Source organism: Hyla sarda, chromosome 11, assembly GCF_029499605.1.
Source record: "Hyla sarda isolate aHylSar1 chromosome 11, aHylSar1.hap1, whole genome shotgun sequence".
NCBI lineage: Eukaryota > Metazoa > Chordata > Amphibia > Anura > Hylidae > Hyla > Hyla sarda.
Genome location: NC_079199.1, coordinates 43,547,439 through 43,574,700, shown reverse-complemented (window position 1 = coordinate 43,574,700; position 27,262 = coordinate 43,547,439). Strand labels below are relative to the sequence as shown.

Sequence of the window (27,262 nt, the reverse complement as noted above, 5' to 3'; positions counted from 1 at the left end):
ATCCCCCCATGTCATCATCAACCCCCCGTCATCATCACCGCCTCTCAATCCCTTCTCAGTGGTCTTCAACCTGCGGACCTCCAGATGTTGCAAAACTACAACTTCGAGCATGCCCGGACAGCCATCGGCTGTCCGGGCATGCTGGGAGTTGTAGTTTTGCAACATCTGGAGGTCCACGGGTTGAAGACCACTGAGAAGGGATTGACAGGCGGAGATGGACGGCCGGGACCATCCCCTCACAGCTATAGCCAGAAAAGTTTTTTTTTTTGTTCACTCAAGTATAAGCCGAGGGGGGAGTTTTCAGCATGAAAAATCCTGCTGAAAAACTAGGCTTATACTCGAGTATATACGGTAATTGGTTCCAGGTCGACCATTGTATGTTGAAACCATTGTATGTTGAGACCAGAACTCTATGAAAACCTGGTAATTGGTTCTGAAACCACTAAAAAGTCATCCAAAAATAGGAAAAAGTGAGGATTAATGAAAAATAAGTAGATAACTAATATAGGTAAAGCAAATCCTTACATATAAAAGTAAGAAAGATCTGCTGGGAGCTGTAATCACAGATCTGGGCTGTCTGTACATTGTATGTTGAGTCCGGTTTCATATTACAATGGTCCAGAAAAGACCATTATATGTTGAAACTATTGTAAGTTGAGGGATTTTAGGAACTGTCCAGAGTAGGAGAAAATCCCCATAGCAAACATATGCTGCTCTGGACAGTTCCTAAAATGGACAGAGATGTAAGTAGAGAGCACTGTGCTCGAGATGTCAGCAGAGAGCTCTGTGTACCAAAAAGAAAAGACTTTCCTCTGTAGTATTCAGCAACTAATAAGTGCTGGAAGGATTAAGATTTTTTTTAATAGAAGTAACTTATAAATCTGTTTAACTTTCTGGCACCAGTTGATTTAAAAAAAAAAAATAAAAAAAAGTTTTCCACCGGAGTACCCCTTTAATTCCTGTGAAGCTTTTCTTCCCAGTTTCCACTCAGATGTGCATTTCTATTCACCATGTACATATGCAGATACAAATGAACATGAAGCATGCACAGAGCACTGTATACCCTGCTTTGTTATATGTAACGTGCCCTCTGGCTTGTTACATGTAACAAAAATAAAAATAGGGAATTAAAAGGACAATATGCAGTGACAAATAGACATGATGAGAAGGGTATAAAGACATGGCACAGCCGACATGTGAACCATAAGGTAACAGGACTTTATAGAAACGGTTTCCCGGGGGCAATGTCACATCTAATGAGATAAAATACTAAGCCTGGCTGCTCCCCATATATGGGTTTCCTTATTAACCACTAACCTAAAGTATATAGGTCAAGAAACACTATAATTAAATAACTGAAAAAAATGAATAAAGTGAATAAATGGGATGATATTCCCGGGTCACAATGATCTGTATTGCACTGATCTCCTAGTGTATTCTTTGATAACTTCTATCCGTATCATTGTTTCCTTACAGCTGAGACAATGATTTTTCAAAGATCTCGTCCCTAATGTATTTATATACTTGTGAGTAGAGATGAGCGAACTTACAGTAAATTCGATTCGTCACGAACTTCTCAGCTCGGCGGTTGCTGACTTTTCCTGCATAAATGAGTTCAGCTTTCCGGTGCTCCGGTGGGCTGGAAAAGGTGGATACAGTCCTAGGAAAGAGTCTCCTAGGACTGTATCCACCTTTTCCAGCCCACCGGAGCACCTGAAAGCTGAACTAATTTACGCAGGAAAAACCATCAACTGCCGAGCCGAGAAGTTCGCGACGAATCGAATTTACTGTAAGTTCGCTCATCTCTAGTTGTGGGATTGGAAAAAAAAAAAAAAAAAAAAAAGACTGCGGGCTCTACTGGGGCAGAAAGCATTACGAGTAGAGATGAGCGAACTTACAGTAAATTCGATTCGTCACGAACTTCTCGGCTCGGCAGTTGATGGTTTTTCCTGCGTAAATTAGTTCAGCTTTCAGGTGCTCCGGTAGGCTGGAAAAGGTGGATACAGTCCTAGGAAAGAGTCCCCTAGGACTGTATCCGCCTTTTCCAGCCCACCGGAGCACCTGAAAGCTGAACTAATTTACGCAGGAAAAACCATCAACTGCCGAGCCGAGAAGTTCGCGACGAATCGAATTTACTGTAAGTTCGCTCATCTCTAGTTGTGGGATTGGAAAAAAAAAAAAAAAAAAAAAAAAGACTGCGGGCTCTACTGGGGCAGAAAGCATTACGAGTAGAGATGAGCGAACTTACAGTAAATTCGATTCGTCACGAACTTCTCGGCTCGGCAGTTGATTACTTTTCCTGCATAAATTAGTTCAGCTTTCAGGTGCTCCGGTAGGCTGGAAAAGGTGGATACATTACTAGGAAAGAGTCTCCTAGGACTGTATCCACCTTTTCCAGCCCATCGGAGCACCTGAAAGCTGAACTAATTTATGCAGGAAAAGTCAGCAACTGCCGAGCCGTGAAGTTCGTGACGAATCGAATTTACTGTAAGTTCGCTCATCTCTAATTATGAGAGCCGCATTCTCGTACAGGCAGCAGGGATATCTAGCAGGCAGAAAATAATGTCATCGTAATGTAATATGGGAAAGGTTTGCTCACACTAGAACATAGCCATGCGGACATAACAAAAATGGTTAAATATATAGGGGTGAATAAGACCTTTCTTGCCCTAGCCAGATTGTGACACTCCAAAAGCAGTGTTACCCAACCAGGGTGCCACCAGCTGCCGCAAAACTACAACTCCCAGCATGCCCGGACAGACTTTCCAGTGTTTCCCAACCTGGGTGCCTCCAGATGTTTCAAAACTACAACTCCCAGCATGCCCGGACAGCCTTTGGCTGTCCGGGCATGTTGGGAGTTGTAGTTTTGCAACAGCCGGGGGCACCCTGGTTGGGAGACACTGTGTCAGAGTATCGCTAGTTAGGGAGAACTAATGTTATATGTCATAGGTGAGGGATCGCTTATGGGTCTCCCATCGATTGGGTAGTGTTCCCTTTTAAACACATGCACAGCTAAGGCTTCTTTCACACTACAAAATTCTCTGTTTTTATTAAACATCCGTAGGAAATACCGTCGGTAGTAACAAAATCCTATATGTCCGTTAGAAAATCCCATTATAGTCTATGGGATTTTCTAATAGCCATTTGAACCCGTTATAGTCCGTTATTGATAACGGACGTTATTTTGTGACGGAAGATAGTACGGAAGAATATAGTTCTCCCATTACTATCTTCCATCACAAAATAACGTCTATTACCAATAACAAGCTATAACGGGTTCAAACGGCTATTAGAAAATCCCATAGACCATAATGGGATTTTCTAACGGACATATAGGATTTTGTTACTGCCGTTTCAGCTGGTTTTCAGACGGAACTTCATACGGATGTTTAAAAACGGAGAATTTTGTAGTGTGAAAGGGGCCTTAGCTATACAAAAAGTACCATACATGTGCATCTGTAGCCACTTTCCATCATGTCATCGCCCCTCTGGGAGATGTCAAATGTGTCAGATCTTAGATATATCCTTTGGCAACGTCATAAATACGTTTTATAGGAATAATTAAAAAAAGGTAGGACGGGGGTGGGGGGGGGGTGACCGGTATTGTAAGTTGCTTCAATAAGTTATCAAGGTTGTAAAAACCGATTCACTATCCTCAGGACAGGCCATTAACATTAGATTAGTAGGAGTCCGACACCCTGAAGGACCACTGATCAGCTGCTCGAGGGCCACAGCGGTGGTGGAGGCCCAGCTCACTCCACACAGTGCCCACTACCCACATGTGGTGATCCAGAAGAGCCCTGTGAGCCACAGACTGCGCCCCCCCCCCCCCCCAAGCTGATAATTTCTACAGCCCTTGCCAATAAAGTAACAGGATTTCCTTTTGTTTTAGGGTTATCAATGACAAAGCCAAAGCACAGAAACTTTATGGAGGGGCCGATCCCTTAATTTCCTTCAGCCAACAAAACCTGGAGACAAAGGCAAAAAAATAAAAAATAAAATAAAAAAACACTTCCACCCATAAAAGAAATGAATTGTAGATGAAAGGTCACCAAAAACACTGGAATATTTACAGAAGCTAGAAGACAAAACAGAGAACAGGGCACTAGAAGGTAATAAAACCCCGACTGATCTCACTGCAGGCTACAAAAGCAAAAATACATCTTTACCGTAAGGTCACATGGGTCGTATTTTGCTGCAGGGTATTTTCCTACGCATTGAAGTCAATCAAGCAAAATCAGCTGCAGGAAATTTGCTGCAAAATACGGCAGGTGTGACCCTACCCTTATGGAGTTTTGTACAGTAAACTTGTAATATAGGTTATCATACTGCACAGCCAAACTTTTTTGCTGCTTTGCCAAAGAGATGCTGAGACCATGATGGGTGACGATACATTAAAGGGGTATTACAGGAAAAAAAAGTATATATATATATATTAAAGTATATATATATATAAAAGTATATATATATATATATATATATATATATATACACACACACACACATATATACACACACACACATATATATCTCTCAACTGGCTCCAGAAAGTTAAACAGATTTGTAAATTACTTGCATTAAAAAAATCTTAATCCTTTCAGTACTTATGAGCTTCTGAAATTGAGTTGTCCTTTCCTGTCTAAGTGCTCTCTGATGACACGTGTCTCGGGAACCGCCCAGTTCACAAGAAAATCCCCATAGCAAACCTCTTCTAAACCGGGTTGTTCCCGAGACACGTGTCATCAGAGAGCTCATAGACAGAAAAGAACAACTCAATTTCAGAAGCTCATAAGTACTGAAAGGATTAAGATTTTTAAATTGAAGTAATTTACAAATCTGTTTAACTTTCTGGAGGCAGTGGATTTATAAAAAAAAGTTTTTTCCTGGATAACCCCTTTAACCATCATAAGGAGGTGACAGCAGTACAGAACAAAAAGACACAAGCTCCATTCTTACAGAGTGTGTGTAAACCTCCTGTCTGTTCTATAAATCCAGCATGAAGAGATCTATTCCACACCGAGCGGTCGGGGTGCCCCGCCAACCCCATGATGCCCAGTGAGTTTCATGCATGGTTTCTATCAACTGGTACAGACTCATGCACAGAACTCTGTGGGCATAAAATGTGTTTCTTCATGCATTTTTAAAAACTAAGTGGGAATTCCACTACACAGGTACCCTGCAAACGACGGCTGGCACACGATAAGAAAAGCGTGGCGGTTCTATTCCAGAAGCAGCACCACTGTTGCTCCACTGAAGTAAATAGGGCTGAGCATCAATACCACACAACCTGTAAACAGATCTGGGGTTTTTGGAAGAAAAAAAAAAAAAAAATGTCACTCTCTTTAAGGGTACATTCACACGCGCAGATTTTTTAGTGCGTTTTCCACTGCGTATTTGAAAGTGGGCGGGCTCTTCTCAGCGGCGGAATGTACACTGCGGAAAATCCGCCACAAGCCCCGTTGAAGTCAGAAAGGACTGTGGCGGATTTTCCGCAACGTAAATTCCGTTGCAGAAAATCTGCTGCGGACAGCCGAGTAGAGCCCCGCCCACTTTCAAATCAACAGCAGAAAACCCGCAAAAAAAAATCTGCGCGTGTGAACGTACCCTAAAAGAATGATTGTGACACATCAGCAGAATAGGTTACATGTTCACTGACATTCCATTCAAAACTATGGCCATAGTAAAGATACACCGTCATTACCGTACCCTCATTTCTCCCTGTGTATCAGTGATTAATGTCCCCTTACCGCCCCCGTGTGTCAGTTATTAATGTCCCCTCATCTCCCTACTTGTCACAGTCATAAGTGTCTGATCTGTTAAATAAGCTGTATTACTTATCTCTCACACTCTGTAATTCCTGAGTCCTGTAACGCCAGAGCGTTACCGCAGGCAGAGCGTAAGGATGGACAGGGCTGACAAAAACACAGGTGTCACCATGAAATGTTTTGCTTTAATTCGTTATTATTGGGCAAACATCACCTGTAGAGATGAGCGAACGTACAGTAAATTCGATTCGTCACGAACTTTTCAGCTCGGCGGTTGCTGACTTTTCCTGCATAAAATTAGTTCAGCTTTCCGGTGCTCCTGTGGGCTGGAAAAGGTGGATACAGTCCTAGGAAAGAGTCTCCTAGGACCGTATCCACCTTTTCCAGCCCACGGGAGCACCTGAAAGCTGAACTCATTTTATGCAGGAAAAGTCAGCAACCGCCGAGCTGAGAAGTTTGTGATGAATCAAATTTACTGTAAGTTTGCTTATCTCTAATCACCTGCTAAAAGAGCAATATACAGATGATAATTTAAATGATCAGGCGATGAGAGAGCTAGCCGCTTTACAAGGGGCGATTATTGGGAATGGGCATTTCTAGAAACACTAGTTTGCCCATGAAAAAGGGCCAGCGATCAGCTGACGGAAGGACCCCAAGAGGTGACACTGCTATGTATTCCTGGGCTTTTATACTTTCATCTGTAAATGAGATCAGGTTGAACAGGCAGCAGTCACTCAAAGGTCATGGATATGATGAACTTGGCGACTACCTACACCAGTGGTCTTCAACCTGCGGACCTCCAGATGTTGCAAAACTACAACTCCCAGCATGCCCGGACAGCCGTTGGCTGTCCGGGCATGCTGGGAGTTGTAGTTTTGCAACTTCTGGAGGTCCGCAGGTTGAAGACTAGAGATGAGCGAACTTACAGTAAATTCGATTCATCACGAACTTCTCGGCTCGGCGGTTGCTGACTTTTCCTGCATAAATTAGTTCAGCTTTCCGGTGCTCCGGTGGGCTGGAAAAGGTGGATACAGTCCTAGGAAAGAGTCTCCTAGGACTGTATTCACCTTTTCCAGCCCACCGGAGCACCGGAAAGCTGAACTAATTTTACGCAGGAAAAGTCAGCAACCGCCGAGCTGAGAAGTTCGTGACGAATTGAATTTACTGTAAGTTCGCTCATCTCTATTGAAGACCACTGCCCTACACCATCAGCTCTGAAAAGCCTTGTGAAAGTGAAATTCCAAAACAACTTGAGGCTCCCTGATATCACAAGTAGAGATGAGCGAACTTACAGTAAATTCGATTCGTCACGAACTTCTCGGCTCGGCAGTTGATAGCCTTTCCTACATAAATTAGTTCAGCTCTCAGGTGCTCCCGTGGGCTGGAAAAGGTGGATACATTCCTAGGAGACTCTTTCCTAGGACTGTATCCACCTTTTCCAGCCCACCGATGCACCGGAAAGCAGAACTCATTTATGCAGGAAAAGTCATCAACTGCCGAGCCGAGAAGTTCGCGACGAATCGAATTTACTGTAAGTTCGCTCATCTCTAATCACTAGTATGGTGTGGAGGAGCTGTTCACACGGTATGTGGCTCATTGGCCGCTCTCCAGCCCTGTTCCTTCTGCTTACAGCTCTCGCTTTATGATCCATCATCTGTTGTTCATTACAGAAAGCTACAGCTACAAATCTAGGTTAGAGGCAAAATACAAAGTACACAGGGAGGTGTGAGCAGGGGACACAACAAGACATATCCCAGCCGGTCAGTGCTGGGGATCCAGCCTCCACATACAACCAGAGAGAGAACGGCTTCACATCAACGTCCCCAAAGTGGAGAACTCTACAACCTGGGGACTGACTCCTGGGTTCTCCCCAATCCATGATATCGAAATCTGAACACGTCATCACAGGAAAGGGTTTTATAGTTGACATATAGATATATAGAACATGTTACCAAGGCGTATTGAAAGCTTTCTTTAACATTTTAAAGCAGTGGTCTTCAAACTGTGGCCCTCCAGATGTTGCAAAACTACAATTCCCAGCATGCCCGGACAGCCGTTGGCTGTCCGGGCATGCTGGGAGTTGTAGTTTTGAAACAGCTGGAGGGCCACAGTTTGTAGACCGCTGTTTTAAAGACTGCTGCTAAACTTACAAACCTTATAAAATACAATAAAAAGATAATAGCAACATGAAGAAGCCCTATTGTAAATGTTAAACATTAACTATTCAACATGGTAGGACTGTGTTTTACAAACAGAAATTCAAATATTGTACACTAAAATTTGACAAAATAAAACAAAAACTATAGGCACCATATACTACATACAAAGTGCACTGTGTCCCAAGAAGAAAACCTCAGAATCACTTGTGTGAGTAAGGCTGGGTTCACACCACATTTTGCACTTACGGTTCCTGTATACGGCTGGGAGGAGGAGGGGGCGGGGCTTAATTGCGGCGCCCGCACTCAGCCGTATTCGGGAACCGTATTTAATACATGTCTATGAGCCGACCGGAGTGAACCGCAGCCTCCGGTCGGCTGCGTTTTCGGCCGTATGCGGTTTTCCGACCGTAGGCAAAAACGCGGTTGACCACGTTTTTGCCTGCGGTCGGGAAACCGCATACGGCCAAAAATGCAGCCGACCGGAGGCTGCGGTTCACTCCGGTCGGCTCATAGACATGTATTAAATACGGTTCCAGAATACGGCTGAGTGCGGGCGCCGCGATTAAGCCCCGCCCCCCTCCTCCCAGCCGTATTCGGGAACCGTAAGGCTGCATTCACATCACGTTTTTGCCATACTGTTTTCAATACGTTTTTCTAAAGAAAACCGTATGGCAAAAAAACACGGATGGAACAGTATGGGAAAGAGTAAACCGTATGCGTTTTTTAAACTGTATACTGTTTTTAAAAGTGCATACAGTTCCGTCAGTTTTTACAAAAAAAAAACAAAAAAAAAAAAACATACCTTTTTGAACATTTTGGCCACTTTTAATGGGAGGGGTGTTGGCTGGGGACTTTAGGATGAAAATGTGCATGTGCAAAGTAAAAACCGTACACAGCTTCCCGTATGGAACTGTATACATGTGCGTTTCCCATTGACGTCCATGTTAAAAAAAAATTTATGCGGTTGCAGTACGGTTTTTAAACTGGAGACAAAATCGTGGTCAACCATGGTTTTGACTCCGGTTTAAAAACTGTACTGCAACCACATAAATATTTCATAGGAGACCAACATTACACACAGGTTGTACAGTGGTCCCTCAAGTTACAATATTAATTGGTTCCAGGACGACCATTGTATGTTGAAACCATTGTATGTTGAGACCAGAACTCTATGGAAACCTGGTAATTGGTTCTGAAGCCACCAAAATGTCATCCAAAAATAGGAAAAGGTGAGGATTAAAGATAAATAAGTAGATAACTAATATAGATAAAGCAAATCCTTACATATAAAAGTAAGAAAGATCTGCTGGGAGCTGTAATCACTGTCTATGTTTCCCAACCAGGGTGCCTCCAGCTGTTGCAAAACTACAACTCCCAGCATGCCAAGACAGCCGTTGGCTGTCTGGGCATGTTGGGAGTTGTAGTTTTGCAACAGCTGGAGGCACCCTGGTTGGGAAACAATGGTTTATGTAGAGGACCGGAGCTTCTTTAGGGTCCTGTACAGTACACACAGTGTCCTAAATGGAGCCACCCTTACTTGGTGTCCAAAAGAGCAGCTAACCCTGGCACAGGTAAGGAGTAGTAAGGAACTTGTTCCTCCCTGTACTGTAGGGGGCGCTACCATTCAGTGCTTGTACTTCAGTAATAGAGGTGATTTACCAGTAAAATGCCAATTCTGATTGGTCAGTTCCTCCACTTGGGACAGGTTTCACAGATCTGGACTGTCCGTACATTGTATGTGGAGTCTGGTTTCAAGTTACAATGGTCCATAAAAGACCATTATATGTTGAAACTATTGTATGTTGAGGCCATTGTAAGTTGAGAGATCACTGTACAAGTCACATGGTATCTGTCCAGTAAGAGCACAATTACCAGTAAACTATTTTGGAACACAGGTCTGGACAAGTCAGAGGCGAGGCCTTGTCCATCAGGCTGATAATATCATTGCCCTGGAATGTGTTCTTAAAGGGGTACTCTGGTGGAAACCTTTATTTTTATTTTTTTTAATCAACTGGTGCCAGAAAGTTAAACAGATTTATAAATCACTTCTAATAAAAAAAAATCTTAATCCTTCCAGTACTCATTAGCTGTTAATACTAGAGGAAATTATTTTCTTTTTGGAACACAGAGCTCTCTGCTGACATCATGACCACAGTGCTCTCTGCTGACACCTCTGTCCATTTTAAAAACTGTCCAGTGTAGGAGAAAATCCCCATTGCAAACATATGCTTCTCTGGACAGTTCCTAAAATGGACAGAGAGGTCAGCAGAGAGCACCGTGTTTCAAAAATGAAATAATCCTTCCAGTACTTATTAGCTGTTGAATACTACAGAGAAAATTATTTTCTTTTTGCAACACAGAGCTCTCTGCTGACATCATGAGCACAGTGCTTTCTGCTGACATCTCAGTCCATTTTAAAAACTGTCCAGAGTAGAAGAAAATCCCCATAGCAAACATATGTTGCTCTGGACAGTTCCTAAAATGGACAGAGAGGTCAGTACAGAGCAATGTGCTCATGATCTCAGCAGAGAGCTCTGTGTTCTAAAAAGAAAATACATTTTCTCTGTAGTATTCAACAGCTAATAAGTACTGGAAGGATTAAGATTTTTTTTTTTTTTATAGAAATAATTTACAAATCTGATTAATTAAAAATAACAATCCAACAAAAGGAACAATCTTGGTAGACAAGAAAAAAAAAAAAAAGCCAATACAATAATCTAGGGTGACAGAATCAAATATAACCTAATGCACACAGACAAATGACATTTAAACAAACAAAATGTAAGAGACAATGTAATATAGGTGGCATTCACACCACATTTTGGGCATACAACAGCTGGCAGTGGGGCATTTAAACTGCCTCCTGCCGTATCCCTGCCGGACCTTTGCCCCATTCATTTCAATGAGCGAGCAAGTGACTCCGGTTGGCACGTTTTTTCCATCGAACTGAAAAGAACAGCAGACCATCCAGTTCAAACACCAGATACAGTGGGAAAATAAGGCGACTGGAGTTACCAGCTTGTTACCTCATTGAAATGGACAGGGTACGGCAGCGACAACATGGCAGGAGGCAGTTTTGAAATTCCCCTGCCGCATATGGCTGCCAGATGCCCAAAATGTGGTGTGAATGCAGCCTTATTTTCTTAGGAAAAAAAAAGAAAAAAAGGGGGGCGGGGGGGGGGTTCCTTCTGTTAAACTGTGCCATATTAAGGGGTACTCGACCCACACATACAGGGTAGAGACACTAGCACAGGGTCAGTAAATAAGCTAGCGTTTCCCAATCAGGGTGTCTCCAGCTGCTGCAAAACTACAACTCCCAACTCACTGGGAGTTGTAGTTTTGCAACAGCTGGAGGCACGCTGGCTGGAAAACACTGACATAAGCATAGCTATTAGCGATGAGCGAACTTACAGTAAATTCGATTCGTCACAAACTTCTCGGCTCGGCAGTTGATGCCTTTTCCTGCATAAATTAGTTCAGCTTTCCGGTGCTCCGGTGGACTGGAAAAGGTGGATACAGTCCTAGGAAAGAGTCTCCTAGGACTGTATCCACCGTTTTCAGCCCACGGGAGCACCTGAAAGCTGAACTAATTTATACAGGAAAAGTCATCAACTGCCGAGCCGAGAAGTTCGTGACGAATCGAATTTACTGTAAGTTCGCTCATCTCTAATAGCTATAAAAAAAAAAAGTTCTCAATTCACATGAATGTGGCTGAGCTAATAAAACCAGACACTCCATAGACCAGTGTTTACCAACCAGGGTGCCTCCAGCTGCTGCAAAACTACAACTCCCAACTCACTGGGAGTTGTAGTTTTGCAACAGCTGGAGGCACGCTGGCTGAAAAACACTGACATAAGCATAGCTATAAAAAAAAGTTCTCAATTCAGATGAATGTGGCTGAAGTAATAAAACCAGACACACTCCATAGACCAGTGTTTCCCAACCAGGGTGCCTCCAGATGTTGCAAAACTACAACTCCCAGCATGCCCGGACAGCCGAAGGCTGTCCGGGCATGCTGGGAGTTGTAGTTTTGCAACACCTGGAGGCACCCTGGTTGGGAAACACTGCCATAGACCATGGTGGCATGTTTTCTGGAGGAAAGCAGCAATGTTTGTTTTTCTACCCCAGACAATCCAATTTTATGGAATTCTTTTGCTGCAGAACTTTCTCGTGGTGTGAATGATGTTCGGAAACATCCATGCTCGCCAACAAAAAACATCTCTATTCTGATGTATGGAACAGATTTTAGTAGCAGAAATTGCTGCCCCAAATCGAGTGGCATGTGTGAATAGACCCCTACTGTATTGTAGAGTGGAGATTAGAGATGAGTGAAATTACAGTAAATTTGATTCGTCACGAACTTCTCGGCTCGGCAGTTGATGACTTATCCTGCATAAATTAGTTCAGCTTTCCGGTGCTCCCGTGGGATGGAAAAGGTGGATACAGTCCTAGGAGACTCTTTCCTAGGACTGTATCCACCTTTTCCAGCCCACCGGAGCACCTGAAAGCTGAACTAATTTATGCAGGATAAGGCATCAACTGCCGAGCCGAGAAGTACGTGCCGAACAGAATTTACTGTAAGTTCGCTCATCTCTAGTGGAGATCAGTGTATCCATGGTCCCAGCTGCTTCCTATGTACATTAGTTATAAGTTGCTTAGTCTCATTATTCCCTCCAGACTGGGGCCTCTCGTAAAGAAAAACAACCCTGGCATGGCAGTGTCAGAAGTCTGCAACCTCCCTCATCCGGTCTTCTGGTTAACTAAACATACTAATAATAACGGTGGAGAAGCGTCACTACATGAATGCAACATAGGGGGAACAGAGTTCTGGTGAGAAGATATCACAAGAGCCCAAGAGATCGATTCAACATGGGGCTCTCCAGTGGTTGTAAAGACTAGGAGCTGGTTAGGACACCATGGGAGACCTAGAATCCAGGGTCACAAATAGCTCAGTCACAGTAGCAGGTGATGGCCCCCACTCAGGATTTTACACTGCTCTGTGGACATCTAACCGAGAAATTCACTTGTCCAAATACATTCCAATACAATGGTGCCCGAGGTGAGGACAACTCAAGGACTTGTCCCTTTGGTCCCCAGGTTGCAATTTCTCAATAGAACTTTTAAAAGGGGCACTCCACAGGAAAATATTTTCTTTTAAACCAACTGATGTGCTTAACTGGCACTGACGTCAGCGCCGCTTGTGAATATTCATCCCCCCTCCCTCCAGTTCTCCCTCTCTTCGCCGCTCCTAACTGGAGGGAGGGGGGGGATGAATATTCATAAGTGGCGCTGACGTCATTGCCAGTTAAGTGCAGAAGCCCCGCCCATGCCAGTTACAGCAATATATACATATAGAATTAAACTACAATTGCATGAGAACGGCGGTGCAGATCCGGACAAGGTAGGGCTCATTTTAATCAGCGTCTCCCGCACTATCCATCAGTACCTGTGGATAGTGCGGGAGAAAACAAGTGACAGTTTTCCTTTAAGATTTTTTAATAGAAGTAATTTACAAATCTGTTTAACTTTCTGACACCAGTTGATAAAAAAAAAAAATAATAAAAATAAATAAATAAAAATAAAGGTTTTCCAGTGGAGAACCCCTTTAACACTGATTTCAGTAGTGCCAGTCAAGAAAGAAAGCTGCACCATTCAACTGTTCTCATGGTGGAGTTCCTGGCAGTCAGATCCCATCTTTGGCGAAGGGATAACCCCCTATTCCCATACACAATTAGGGGCTCCGAACATCATAAAGGTGGTTCCATGCTTTACAACCAGCACCCACTCAGGAAGACCTTGTATAAGGCTGGGTTCACATCACGATACGGCACAGCACAGATACTATTTCAGAAGCTCAAATCGGCTGAAATCCTCTCTGTGCACGCATACGTACGGACCAATTAACTTGGTGGTCTGCCATGATTTTCAGTCCGTGTCAAAAATTGGATGCGCTAAGGCAGTGGTCCCCAAACTGTGGCCCTCCAGATGTTGCAAGACTACAACTCCCAGCATGCCTGGACAGCCAACGGCTGTCCAGGCATGCTGGGAATTGTAGTTTTGCAACATCTGGAGGGCCACAGTTTGGGGACCACTAGGCTAAGGTAATGACTGAATCGTAGTCACTAGTGGACTATGATCGTGTCCGCAGTTAATGGGTCCATACAAAGATACAATTTTGGAAGCGCAAGTCGTCTGAAATCGTATCTGTGCATCGGAGGCTCAATTTGTGATGTGAACCCAGTCTGACCCATCACAATATCAGGCAGAATACACCTCAAGCCTCTGAAGAGAGAATAAAATAAGGATGTATCTGTGCTTCCTCTGTATTTTCATTAATTATCCATTTTTCAAAGTGTAATTTAATCTGTCTAGAAAACGGCCATTAGTATTTACTGTACAGAAATACATATGCAATACTGTTGAACTGGTGATGACAAACTGATAGCATTTCATCTGAAACCCGTCTAGATTATGGACATATCCCCATAGGCTTGAGTGGTAGCAGCCAAATTCCATTTCTAACACAATTTCAACAAGGATTGAGGCAAATCTTCATTTCCTAAAGATTATCAAACAGAACATAACTTAACTATGACACATTTTATACACATGCACTTTTTTTTTTTACTACATTACACACAAGTCAAGATTTAATCATGGGAAGATTCATAGCACAACAATTTTATTGTGATGGAGTCCCACTATTGCAATGACTGTAATATATCCCTGCACAGTCCTGTTGCCCGATCCTAGGCATGCACAGAGTCCCTGCCATACCATGGACAGTATATCCTCAGGGACGCTGTATGACATCAGGCAAACAAAGTTCAATACTTCTCCGTATTAAAGGGGTATTCCAGGCAAAAACTTTTTTTTATATATCAACTGCTCCGGAAAGTTAAACAGATTTGTAAATTACTTCTATTAAAAAATCTTAATCCTTCCAATAGTTATTAGCTTCTGAAGTTGAGTTGTTGTTTTCTGTCTAACTGCTCTCTGATGACTCAAGTCCCGGGAGCTGTGCAGTTCCTATGGGGATATTCTCCCATCATGCACAGCTCCCGGGACGTGACATCATCATTGAGCAGTTAGACAGAAAACTTCAGAAGCTAATAACTATTGGAAGGATTAAGATTTTTTAATAGAAGTCATTTACAAATCTGTTTAACTTTCCGGAGCCAGTTGATATATAAAAAAAAGTTTTTGCCTGGAATACCCCTTTAAAAGTTAGACTTTATTCCTTCTTCATAAAACATGTCTACAGCACAAAACTAAGGTGAGGCGACAGTAGGGTTGAGCATGTACTGCATAGATTTCCACAGGAACCATATTTCCAATATATACAACATGATTTCACAATTCGGCTGCATGCGTGTGGGCTTTTATCATGAGCGATGCATTTGTTGTGTAAGGGCTTGTTCACACTGGCCGATTTGATAGCAAACTCAGCTTAAAGGGGTACTCCGGTGGAAATCTTTTATTTTTTAACAAACTGGTGCCAGAAAGTTAAACAGATTTGTAAATTACTTCTATTAAAAAAAAATATTAATCCTTCCAGTACTTATTAGCTGCTGAATACTACAGATGAAACTCTTTTCTTTTTGGAACACAGAGCTCTCTGCTGACATCTCTGTGCATTTTAAGAACTGCCCAGAGTAAATCCCCATAGGAAACATATGCTGCTCTGGACAGTTCCTAAAATGGACAGAGATGTCAGCAGAGAGCACTGTGGTCATGATATCAGCAGAGAGCTCTGTGTTTCAAAAAGAAAATAATTTCCTCTGTAGTATTCAGCAGCTAATAAGTACTGGAAGGATTATGATTTAATAGAAGTCATTTACAAATCTGTTTAATTTTCTGGCACCAGTTGATAAAAAAAAAAAGGTTTCCACCGGAGTACCCCTTTAAATTCTGCAGCGGACAGCCCGTATACAAACTGCAATCAAATCTGCCTGTGTAAACAAGCCCTAAGAGTATGTTCATATGCATCTGCTGCATATTTTCTGCTGCCCGTGAAGATTTCGCTACCCATTAAAAGTCAATAGGTAGGAAACACAGCTGCAGAAAATATGCAGCAAAAATGTCACATGTGTACCCTAAGGGTCCGTTTAATAAGGGTGGATTTTCCCCAGCATATTTGCAGTGTATTTTACTAACCTTGAGTTCAATGGGTCTCCAGAAAATCCTCAAATCTGCCACTGGTGCAGATTTTCTGCAGACCAAATTGAGGTCATTGGTAGAAAAATCCACGTAGGAAATCTGCCTGTGTGAAGGGTAGGTTAACACATTTTGCTACAGATTGCCTGCCGCCGATTTTGCGACCTATTGACTTCAATGGGCAGCAAAATGCACACGTGGTGGAAATTCTAGGGATTTTCACAGGTAAAATCTGCAGATTTACAGCAGTAGTGAATGAGATTTTCCATTCTGTGGCAGATTTGCCGCAGTTCGCACCTTTGTCAATGCAGCAGGAGTGGAGAACGCAGCAATATCTGCATGTGTAACATACTGGGTTTTACTGGGGAGTCTCTACAGGAATTTTTCTCAACCAGGGAGGCCTCCTCTTACAAAACTACAACTATCAGCATGCCCGGACAGCCAACGGCTGTCCGGGCATGCTGATAGTTGTAGTTTTGTAAGAGGAGGCCCCCCTGGTTGAGAAAAATTCCTGTAGAGACTCCTAACTGGGAGTTATAGTTTTGCAACAGCTGGAGGCCGGCTGGTTGGGAAACACCGCTCTACAGATGTGCCATGAGAATGGAGGCAGAAGATTTCTGCTCCAAATGGAAAAGCATTATTTACACATGGCAGCCGCGGGGGCCATATGAAGTGTGACGGACGAGTACTGTGCAGAAAAGCTTCATGGCGTCTACCACTCTTGCTCCAGTATTGGCAGGTCACATTGATTCGCACTAAACATTAGTTCTGTTTTGCACTTTACGGGAACACTTGGTAATGGAAATGACATTTTAGACACTTCTGTTGTGACCCTGCAGGGTAGATGCCACATTCACTGGAGACTACATGACAGATGTCGCCTATATATACCTATGTAAACAGCCTGTATATCTATATGCTCTGTGTTCACACCAGGCTACTTATAGAAATCCCAGCATTCTGCTCCAGGTACAGATGACTCCCGCAAGTGTAGTTCACGATAATCCAGCTTGCTCCACCAATACACCCCCTGGCACGGATCCGCACCCAGCCCGGTGCAGACAGATTCAAACAAAGATAAGTGATCCAGCGTGGGTAAGTAGAAATCCAGACTTTATTAGAACTCACGGTAAAAGCAGTACAAACAACCAGCAGATCAGACGCGTTTCAGGACATCACTGATGAAGGGTGCATGCGCCTGAAACGAGTCTGATCTGCTGGTTGCTTGTACTGCTTTTACCGTGAGTTCTAATAAAGTCTGGATTTCTACTTACCCACGCTGGATCACTTATCTTTGTTTGGACAGATGACTCCCACATGCTAGAGAACAATGCAGAGTCAGATGTCATATATACATAGAAGGAATAAAAGCCTAAAAATGTTTATATATATATATATATATATATATATATATATATATATACACATATACATACACACACATACATACATACAGTGGTCCCTCAAGTTACAATATTAATTGGTTCCAGGACGACCATTGTATGCAGAATCCATTGTATGTTGAGACCAGAACTCTATGGAAACCTGGTAATTGGTTCTGAAGCCCCAAAATGTCATCCAAAAATAGGAATAAAAAAGTGAGGATTAAAGATAAATAAGTAGATAACTAATATAGATAAAGCAAATTCTTACATATAAAAGTAAGAAAGATCTGCTGGGAGCTGTAATCACTGTCTATGTCAGTGTTTCCCAACAAGGGTGCCTCCAGCTTTTGCAAAACTACAACTCCCAGCATGCCCGGACAGCCTTTGGCTGTCCGGGCATTCTGGGAGTTGTAGTTTTGCAACAGCTGGAGGCACTCTTGTTGGGAAACACTGGTCTATGTAGAGGACAGGAGCTTCTTCAGGGTCCTGTGCAGTACATGCAATATCCTAAAAAAGTAAAATGGAGCCGTCCTTACTTGGTGTCCAAAGGAGCAGGTAACGCTGGCACAGGTTAATAGTACAGAAGATGTAATACCTCCCTGTACTGTAGGGGGCGCTACCAGACATCAGTCAGTGCATGCACTTCAGTAATACAGAGGTTTTACCAGTAAATGCCCATTCTGATTGGTCGGTTCTTCCAGCCAGTGACACGTTTGGCGGATTCCATAGCATTGTATGTTGAGTCTGGTTTCAAGTTACAATGGTCCAGAAAAGACCAATGTATGTTGAAACTATTGTATGTTGAGGCCATTGTAAGTTGAGGGATCACTGTAAAAAAATATAAAAGACAAAAAAAATAAAAAAATAAAAAAATAAAAAAATAAAGTAGGCCCAAAGCCTCAGCAGCAAACCCTGCACAGAAGAACAGCCACCAAGGTCACGTCTGACATATGAATATAGTTTTGCATAAAGGGGGGAAGTACCAGACATTTCCTGGAGAAGCAGTTTCCAAAAGACTACTTGGAAATTATTGCTCATTTCTAGACATTGCACCAGAAATGTAAGTAATGTATAAGACAAAGCACATGCAGAACCAAGGAGGACGGTGGTCTGAAAAGCATCCCCCTCCAGCTGTTGTAGTACTACAGCCCCCAGCATGTCCCGACAAAGGCTGTAAACCTCCTGGTGTCAACATAACCACAGGTAGCAGATTAGCACTCTTCACCAGGCTGTGTATCTCCAGCTGTAGTGCAACTACAATTCCCAGCATGCCCTAACAGAATGAAGCAGTCAGGGCATGCTGGGAAATGTAGTTGCTGGAGAGCACCACCTTTACCTCCTCAATCACAAAGCATCATAATAGATCATTTTTTATGCATTTACTATCAATTGGTTTAAGGGGTCCTCTTTATGTTCTTGTGCTTTTCCTTGGGGGTCTTTAATTTCCTACCACACTGCAAAAAAATCCTATAAAAAGGGAGTGTATAAGGGGAAAGGGAATGAGATGGGTGGTGGTAGTCTCTGTACAACACTACAGGGTATGTTGGTGTTATATAAGAAACACAAAATAAATAATAGGTCCAACTATACGACCGTCTGCCCTCAAGGCGTGACAATGGGGTATATAGCTTATTACTGATTTCAAGGGGCCGCAGCATTATTATAGGGGGTCCGCACTTAAACTATCAAAAGACAAGTACAGAGAGCCAGAGGGGAAACTCTCCCTAACACCCTCTGTGCAGTCAGTTCTGGATGGATTGCGTGTGGAGGAGGGTGGGGGGGGGGGGGGATGTACATACAGGAATTACCCCTGGGGCAATAGACAATAGGCAAACATGTTACACAACAATGTAATGTTTAGTGTTCATCTGACCCGAAATTTAACATAATTCCAATTCTTGACCACATGCTAGATGTCAATTCTAAAGTGTGATCCAGCTTGTGACACGTCTGAAGATTACACTGATAAGACGTCTTACTAATGTACTTTGCTGCTCAGGTCAGATCCATACAGGAAGATTCAGAGAAATGTAGGCTCTTATAGTGAGAGTCTAGGACCAGGACCCCACTGATGCCCTTATGGGTTTATGGCCCCATCTATAGTGCAGAACTGTAATGTGGCACCAAAGAAGTTTTGTGCAGTTTTTTTTCCTCCCCGTAGGATTTACATGGAAGGAAAAATTGTCAAGAAGAAATAAGAAGATATTCTCCCTGGGGACAATGGGGGAGATTTATCAAACCTGTGAAGAGGAAAAGTGGAGCAGTTGTCCAAATCAAACAAATTACTTATTTTTCAGAGGCCTTTTTAAGAATCAAATAAGCAATCAGCTCGAGCTGGGCGGCATAAGCAAAAACGTGTATCACCGTATTTTTGTAAGTGATTACGGTTCCACGGTATTCCTTCCCCCCCATGTGTCTTGAGGGCCAATTCTCTCCCAACACCCCCCCCCCCACCCCAATGAATTATCAGCTGCGCTGTCCCCACATCATGTCGCCCACAAGCGCTCCTCTGCTCATCCTCCTGAGTTGTGGGCCACCGGCGCTAGAAATCTGTACTGTACTACAAATAACACTTCCCGGGCTCTGGTACAGTCTTCATTGTCCTGTGCTGCGGTCCTCTAGCTGTTTCCTCGGGGCGGGACATCGCTGCGGCCGGCGATAGGCTGACGGCTCTGATGTTCCCATCCCCAGGACCGCAGCGGAGGGACTGTGAGGCCGGTAACGGGGAATGTCGGAAGGTGAGTTAAAGTTTGTTTTTGCAGCCCGGGCAGTGTTATTTGTAGTACAGTACAGATTTCTAGCACCGGCGGCCCGCAACTCATAGGAGGATGAGCAGAGGAGCGCTTGCGGGTGACATGATGTGGGGACAGTGTGCTGCGGCAGATAATTCACTCATTCGATTGGGGGGGGAGGGGCAAATCGGTATCGCGGTATGGGCAAAAATTCATATCGTGCAGGAAAAAAATCTCGGTATTAGGTATGAACCGGTATACCGCCCAGCACCACAATCAGCTTTCTTCTATTATTTTTAATTTCAGTGCTATCAAGAGGACATGTCAACAAATCATCAGTAGGGGGGGTCTGACCGCCATCATCAGTGGGGGGGGGGGGGTCTGACCTACAGCCACACATAGCACTGCGGATCCTGACAGCAAAGTAAAAGGGGCCACATTGTAGTTCCCTGCTCGACCAGGCGGCCAGGAGCGCAGCCGTGCAACAAAAACACAAGGGCATGCATCGCTGCACCATCCAATATTACAATTGGTGGGGGTCCCAAAGGATTGAAAAGTGTTGACATACACTAGTGCAGCATTCCTCAACCTGTGGCTCTCCGACAGTGGCAAAAATACAACTCCCATCATGCCTGGATGGACTTGATATGCTGGTGCATGATGGGCATTGTAGTTTTACATATTCATATACAGCATTAGTAAATAATTCCCTGCAGACATCTCAGAAATATACCAGGAATTGTATCAATGGTCCAAACTCTCACAACAACACAGAACAACAGAAATACAACAGAAAATACCAGTCAAAATATTATTACAGAACATAAAAAAAAGCTGCCAATCAGCTTCCCCAGGCTCCTGCATGACATCTATTCATACAAAGGCAGAGTTTCTGCTCATATATCAGGGAAAGCCTGGTGCCAATCCCTATAAGAGCTATAATACAGCCAGGGTACAGATTCTTATGTAAGACACAAACATTTACTAAGATTGGTCTTCCCTCTACCAACTAATGCTCTAGGAAAGCTGGGTGCCCACTCTTGTAGGAGCTATAAGGCAGTCATGGCAATTCCCAGGCAGCTGTCCAAGCTCCTGCATGACAAATCTACTTATATAGACAGGGCTTCCACTCCTCTATCTAGGAAAGCTGGGTGATAACTCTTAATAGGAGCTATAATGTAGCCATGGGGGTTATCACTCAGCTTTCCCAATCTCATGAATAACATCTTCTTATGCTAAGAGATTTAAATTCTGCCTGCTACTATATCTTCAAAAACCGGGTGCCAACTCCTAACAGGAGCTATAATGCAGCCATGGAGGATTCTTACCCAGCTTTTCAAGGCTCCTGCACGATACATTTGCCTATGCAACAACTGATCTCATATGTGCCACGCCAATCTCTTGTAAAGCTGGGTGCAATAATGCAGTCTGTTGTTTTAATCCAGCTTTCCTAGGCTCCTGCATGACACATTTACCTATGCCAATGGTCTTCAACCTGCGGACCTCCAGATGTTTCAAAACTACAACTCCCAGCATGCCGGAAAAGTCAGCAACCGCCAAGCCGAGAAGTTCGTGATGAATCGAATGTACTGTAAGTTCGCTCATCTCTAGTCTTCAACCTGCGGACCTCCAGATGTTGCAAAACTACAACTCCCAGCATGCCCGGACAGCCAATGGCTGTCCGGGCATGCTGGGAGTTGTAGTTTTGCAACATCTGGAGGTCCGCAGGTTGAAGACCACTGGCATATGCAATAATCTTGCGCTCTTGTAGTTGGAAAAGCTGGGTGCTACAATGCAGCCATGACCGTTCTAATACCCAGCTTTCCAAACACATTTACTTATGAAAAGATTTAGCACTTGCTCCTAAAACTAGGAAAGCTGGTGACCCTTAAAGACGCTATAACACAACTGTATTTGGTTCTTCTAAAGCTTTCCCAGACTCCTGCATGACACATCTATACTAATGCACGGACTGATGTTATGCTCCTACATCTAAGAATGCCCTTGTTGGAGCTACAATGCACCTATAGTGGAGCTTTCCCAGGCCCCTTGCATGCCACATCTACTAATTCAAAGACTGATCTCATGCTCCTGTAACTAGGAAAGCTGGGTGACCCTTAGAGAAGCTATAACACAGCTGTATTTGGTTCTTATAAAGCTTTCCCAGACTCCTGCATGACACATCTATACTAATGCACGGACTGATGATCTGCTCCTATATTGGAGCTTTCCCAGGCACCTTGCATGCCACATCTACTAACTCAAAGACTGATCTCATGCTCCTGTATCTAGGAAAGCTGGGTGACCCTTGTATTGACTTAATGCAGCTATATTGGAGCTTCCCATGCTCTTGCATGACACACATACATATGCAAGAAGTATGATCTTTTGTTTCTTTACCTAGGAAAGCTGGGTGTCTTTTGAAGTTTCTATAAAGCAGCCATGTTGGTCGTCACCCAACTTTCCCCAAGCACAGAGACAACAAAGAAACAGAACTACATAACACACAACAGCAGAAAGGACACTTGAAGGGCCTGTATATCCCCAGTATCTTACACTGACCCCCTCCAGCACGCCCCCTAGAGGCAGACAGACACACGGGGGGCTCCCCCGCGCCCCCCATACATTCAGGGAACACTTACCTCTTCTTGTCGGTGACTCCTATTCCCTCCATGCCTGCCCGGGGCAAGGAGGTTCCCTGAGCTGAGTCAAACGCTGGCTTGTTGTTGGTGCGGCCGGACACGGAGGCCTGAAGAAGCTGGAGCGGGGAGTCTGTAATAAAATCCACTCAGAGACAAAAGCCCTGGGAAGCTGCTGCTCGGCGACTGCCCTGTGCTGGCGCTAGGCCGCGGTGGTGACGCAAGACGTCGCCGGTACGTAGTTCTCACGCTCTGCTCCTCACACCGGTCCCTCTCGGACTCTTCCTTTTTTTTCTTTTTTTTTTTCTTCCTTCTACGCAAACAAAACGCTACTGCTGCGCCTGCGTCACCAGGTAGGCGTGGTCCGCACAGCGGCTGCTGACGTCAGTAAAATCCGCCAATCAGAACGGTCGAAAGCCGAGCCCCCGTCTGTCTTCCGCCACGCCCACACCATTGAGTCAGCTGATGTCGAAAAGTTAGAAGGGGGGTAGGGGGTGTGACCAACGTGGAGAGGTCACGGGAGTGTAGAGCGATTAACCCACAAACTGCCGGAAGTGACTGTCTGGGAACACACTGCGAGGATATTAGTCATTGCCAAGGCTGAGGAGAAATTTTTCTTCACAAAACAAGAAGTTTTTTTTAATAAAATACTTTAAATTCTTATGTAAAAAAAAAAAAAATTAAGAATTGAAGTAAAATTTTCTACATATACCATTTTTTTCTGATGATTTGTAATAAAAACAGGGCTCAAGTCCTGCAGGAACGTGTGGAAACGGAGTTCCTGCACTTCTTCCACAGCAGGAACACCATTCCCATTAGCAGGAGCAGCCCTTGAGTGGAAATCTTGGGTGAGTTCCCACACTTTTTTTCGTCAGGACTTGACCCCTGAATAAAAACCTCCTGCTAGGGCAGTGGTCTTCAAATTGTGGCCCTCCAGAGGTTGCAAAACAACAATTCCCAGCATGCCCGGACAGCCGTTGGCTGTCCGGGCATGCTGGGAGTTGTTGTTTTGCAACCTCTGGAGGGCCCCAGTTTGAAGACCACTGAGTTGCCTAAGAAACAGAGATTTACCAAAAGTGTTGGCTATGGCAATGTATGTATAGCCGCCTTATTGCCCTGTCACTGTGTACAATGGTGTAATGCCTCATAAATGGTACCTAAAATAAGCCAAATTTAGGACATGACCCTTTAAAAGGTTAAAGGGGTACTCCAGTGGGGGAAAAGTGTTTACAAATCAACCGTCTCTGGAAAGTTATGCAGATTTGTAAATTAGTTCTATTAAAAGAAAAACTTAATCCTTCCAGTACTCACCAGCTGCTGTATACTACAGAGGAAGTTGAGTAGTTCTTTCAAGTCTGACCACAGTGCTCTCTGCTGCCACCTCTGTCTGTGTCAAGAACTGTCCAAAGCTGGAGAGGTTTGCAATAAGGATTTGCTCCTACTCTGGACAGTTCCTGATAAGGACCGAGCTGGCAGCAGTGGCACCGGTACTCTGGTGGAAAACTTTTATTTTATTTTTATTTTTTTTTTAAATCAACTGGTGCCAGAAAGTTAAACAGATTTGTAAATTACTTCTATTAAAAAAATCTTAATCCTTCCAGTACTTATTAGCTGCTGAATACTACAGAGGAAATTCTTTTCTTTTTGAAACACAGAGCTCTCTGCTGACATCATGAGCACAGTGCTCTCTGCTGACATCTCTGTCCATTTTAGGAACTGTCCAGAGCAGAATATGTTTTTCTATGGAGATTTTCTCCTACTCTGGACAGTTCCTAGAATGGACAGAGATGTCAGCAGAGAGCACTGTGGTCATGATGTCAGCAGAGAGCTCTGGGTTCCAAAAAGAAAATAATTTCCTCTGTAGTATTCAGCAGCTAATAAGTACTGGAAGGATTAAGACTTTTTTTTTAATATAAGTGATTTACAAATCTGTTTAACTTTCTGACACCGGTTGATTTAAAAAAAAAAAAAAAAAAAAGATTTCCACCGGAGTACCCCTTTAGCTATTTACTTTCCTTAGATAAGAGGGGTCTTTGGGGCCTGCCCTGCTGGGACCTCAAGAATAGAAAAAGACTGCTCTTTCCATGTAGGAGGGCACATCCTGCGTGTCTCTTGGAGCGGCCATTTTTATTCTATCTTCGCTGTCAAGAATTTAGTCTGTTTCCATGTCAGTCAATGATGCAAAGCAGATGATGTCTTCCCCCTAGATTAGTGGTCTCCAAATCGTAGCCCTCCAGATGTTGCAAAACTACAACTTCCAGCATGCCTGGACAGCCGTTGGCTGTCCGGGCATGCTGGAAGTTGTAGTTTTGCAATATCTGGAGGGCCACACTTTGGAGACCACTGACCTAGATGATGTATTTTCCAAGTGCCCGGTGATTTATTATCCTTTAGTCAAAATCTCACACCTTGAAGTCAAGTGTCATTGCCTAATTTTCAACTCTTAGGGAGCGTCCCCACACGGCGTATACGCAGCGTATTTCACGCTGCGCAAAATTTACGGCAGCAGCGGGAAATACGCTGCGTATTCCTTGCTCACTATACACACAGGGCTTATCACGGCAGCAGCCCTGTGTGTGCAGTGAGTTTTGGAGGCGGAGCCGCGAGTCACAGTCATTCAGGCACACGGCCCCGCCTCTAAAACTCACTTCACACACAGGGCTGCCGCCGGAAAACCCTGTGTGTATAGTGAGCAAGGAATACGCAGCGTATTTCCCGCTGCTGCCGTAAATTTTGCGCAGTGTGAAATACGCTGTGTATACGCCGTGTGGGAACACACCCTTAAAGTGAAACTGACAGGCTGTTTACATGCATTTAACCCAATATACTAGGTTATAGTGCGGGTGAACAGCATTCACATGCGGAGTCACGTGAATTAATGAAGTATTGCGAGCCATATAAGTCTAGCTCTGGTTGTATTGCACAGCTCTACTTAAAGGGGTGCTCCCGTGGAAACCTTTTTTTTTTTTTTTTTTAATCAACTGGTGCCAGAAAGTCAAACAGATTTGTAAATCACTTCTATTAAAAAAATCTTAATCCTTCAAGGACTTTTTAGGGGCTGTATACTAAGGAGAAGTCAAAAAAAGAAATGCATTTCCTGTGATGTCCTGACCACAGTGCTCTCTGCTGACCTCTGCTGTCCATTTTAGGAAGTGTCCAGAAAAGGAGAAAATCCCCATAGCAAACATATGCTGCTCTGGACAGTTCCTAAAATGGACAGCAGAGGTCAGTAGAGAGCACTGTGGTCAGGACAACACAGGAAATGCATTTCTATTTTGTATTTCTCTTTAGTATACAGCCCCTAAAAAGTACTGGAAGGTTTAAGATTTTTTTTAATAGACGTGATTTACAAATCTGTATAATTTTCTTGCACCAGTTGATTAAAAAAAAAAAAAAGAAGTTTTCCACGGGAGTACCACTTTAATGGAGGCGGGAGCCGGCTCACCTTGCTCCCGTGCCTCCTCCATAATCCCCGCTCTGGCCTGCCCACGTAATGAACATTCAAAGGTATTCACTGTCAGGTTACTAGGACGTGAGAGCCTACTAGCGCCTGGTAGTGACATGGGAGTGAATACTTTTAAATATGGGCTGGACAGAATATTAAAGAGGCAGGGTAGGACGGCGAGCCGGCTTCCTGCCTCCAATGAGCAGAGCTGTGCAATACAACCAGAAAACTAAAGACCTATAACACTCGCAATACCTCATTAGTTTACGTAGTGACACCCCCCCCCCCCCCCATATTTTAATGCTGTTCACCCGCACTATCCCTAGTATATTGGCTTTAGTGAGTGTAAACAGCCTGTCAGTTTCCCTTTGAGACCCCTTTTACATGGGGCAACTATTGGGTGAATGGAACGATTACTGCCACATGCAAAAAGACCAGGGATCACACAACGGATGAGAGAATATTCATTCAACTGATCGCTTCTTCATACACCCTTGTTTGTTGGCAGCACATCTTCCCGTATGAGCTAGCGCTCAATCGTGCGGCCGTTCATTGGTAATTGGGCTCCGTGAAAAATCGACTATTGTACATATTCGATTGGCGCTAATATTGCTTAGTTAAACGGACCCTCAGCCTCTCATCACCCCTGCACTATTTTATTTTCAACAACTGCACGCCAATTGTGTAAAGCTTCCGTTATTTCACCACTTTCTTGAGTTACTGTCATATGACTAATGCATTTGCTGTCAGATGATGGGTTTCTATATGGGGTCATGTATGGGTTACTACACTGCTCAAAAAAAATAAAGGGAACACTTAAAGGGGTATTCCAGGAAAAAACTTTTTTTTTTATGTCAACTGACTCCAGAAAGTTAAACAGATTTGTAAATTACTTCTATTAAAAAATATTAATCCTTCCCATAATTATCAGCTGCTGAAGTTGAGTGGTTCTTTTCTGTCTGGCAACAGTGCTCTCTGCT

General features: G+C 43.7%; 1 protein-coding gene across 2 annotated transcripts in view; it reads right to left on the bottom strand.

Moving 5' to 3' along the window:
* HIF1A (hypoxia inducible factor 1 subunit alpha) overlaps positions 1–27,262 on the bottom strand; it is a 102,251-nt gene that overhangs the window by 36,674 nt on the left and 38,315 nt on the right. The window contains exon 1 of one of the 2 annotated variants that reach the window (XM_056545736.1): positions 22,841–23,130. The exons of the other annotated variant lie outside the window; for it this stretch is intronic. Within the exon in view, the coding sequence (XP_056401711.1) occupies positions 22,841–22,872 (32 nt within the window). The 5' untranslated portion in view covers positions 22,873–23,130. Of the gene's footprint in view, positions 1–22,840; positions 23,131–27,262 lie in introns of those variants that run through there. 2 annotated transcript variants of the gene reach the window in all.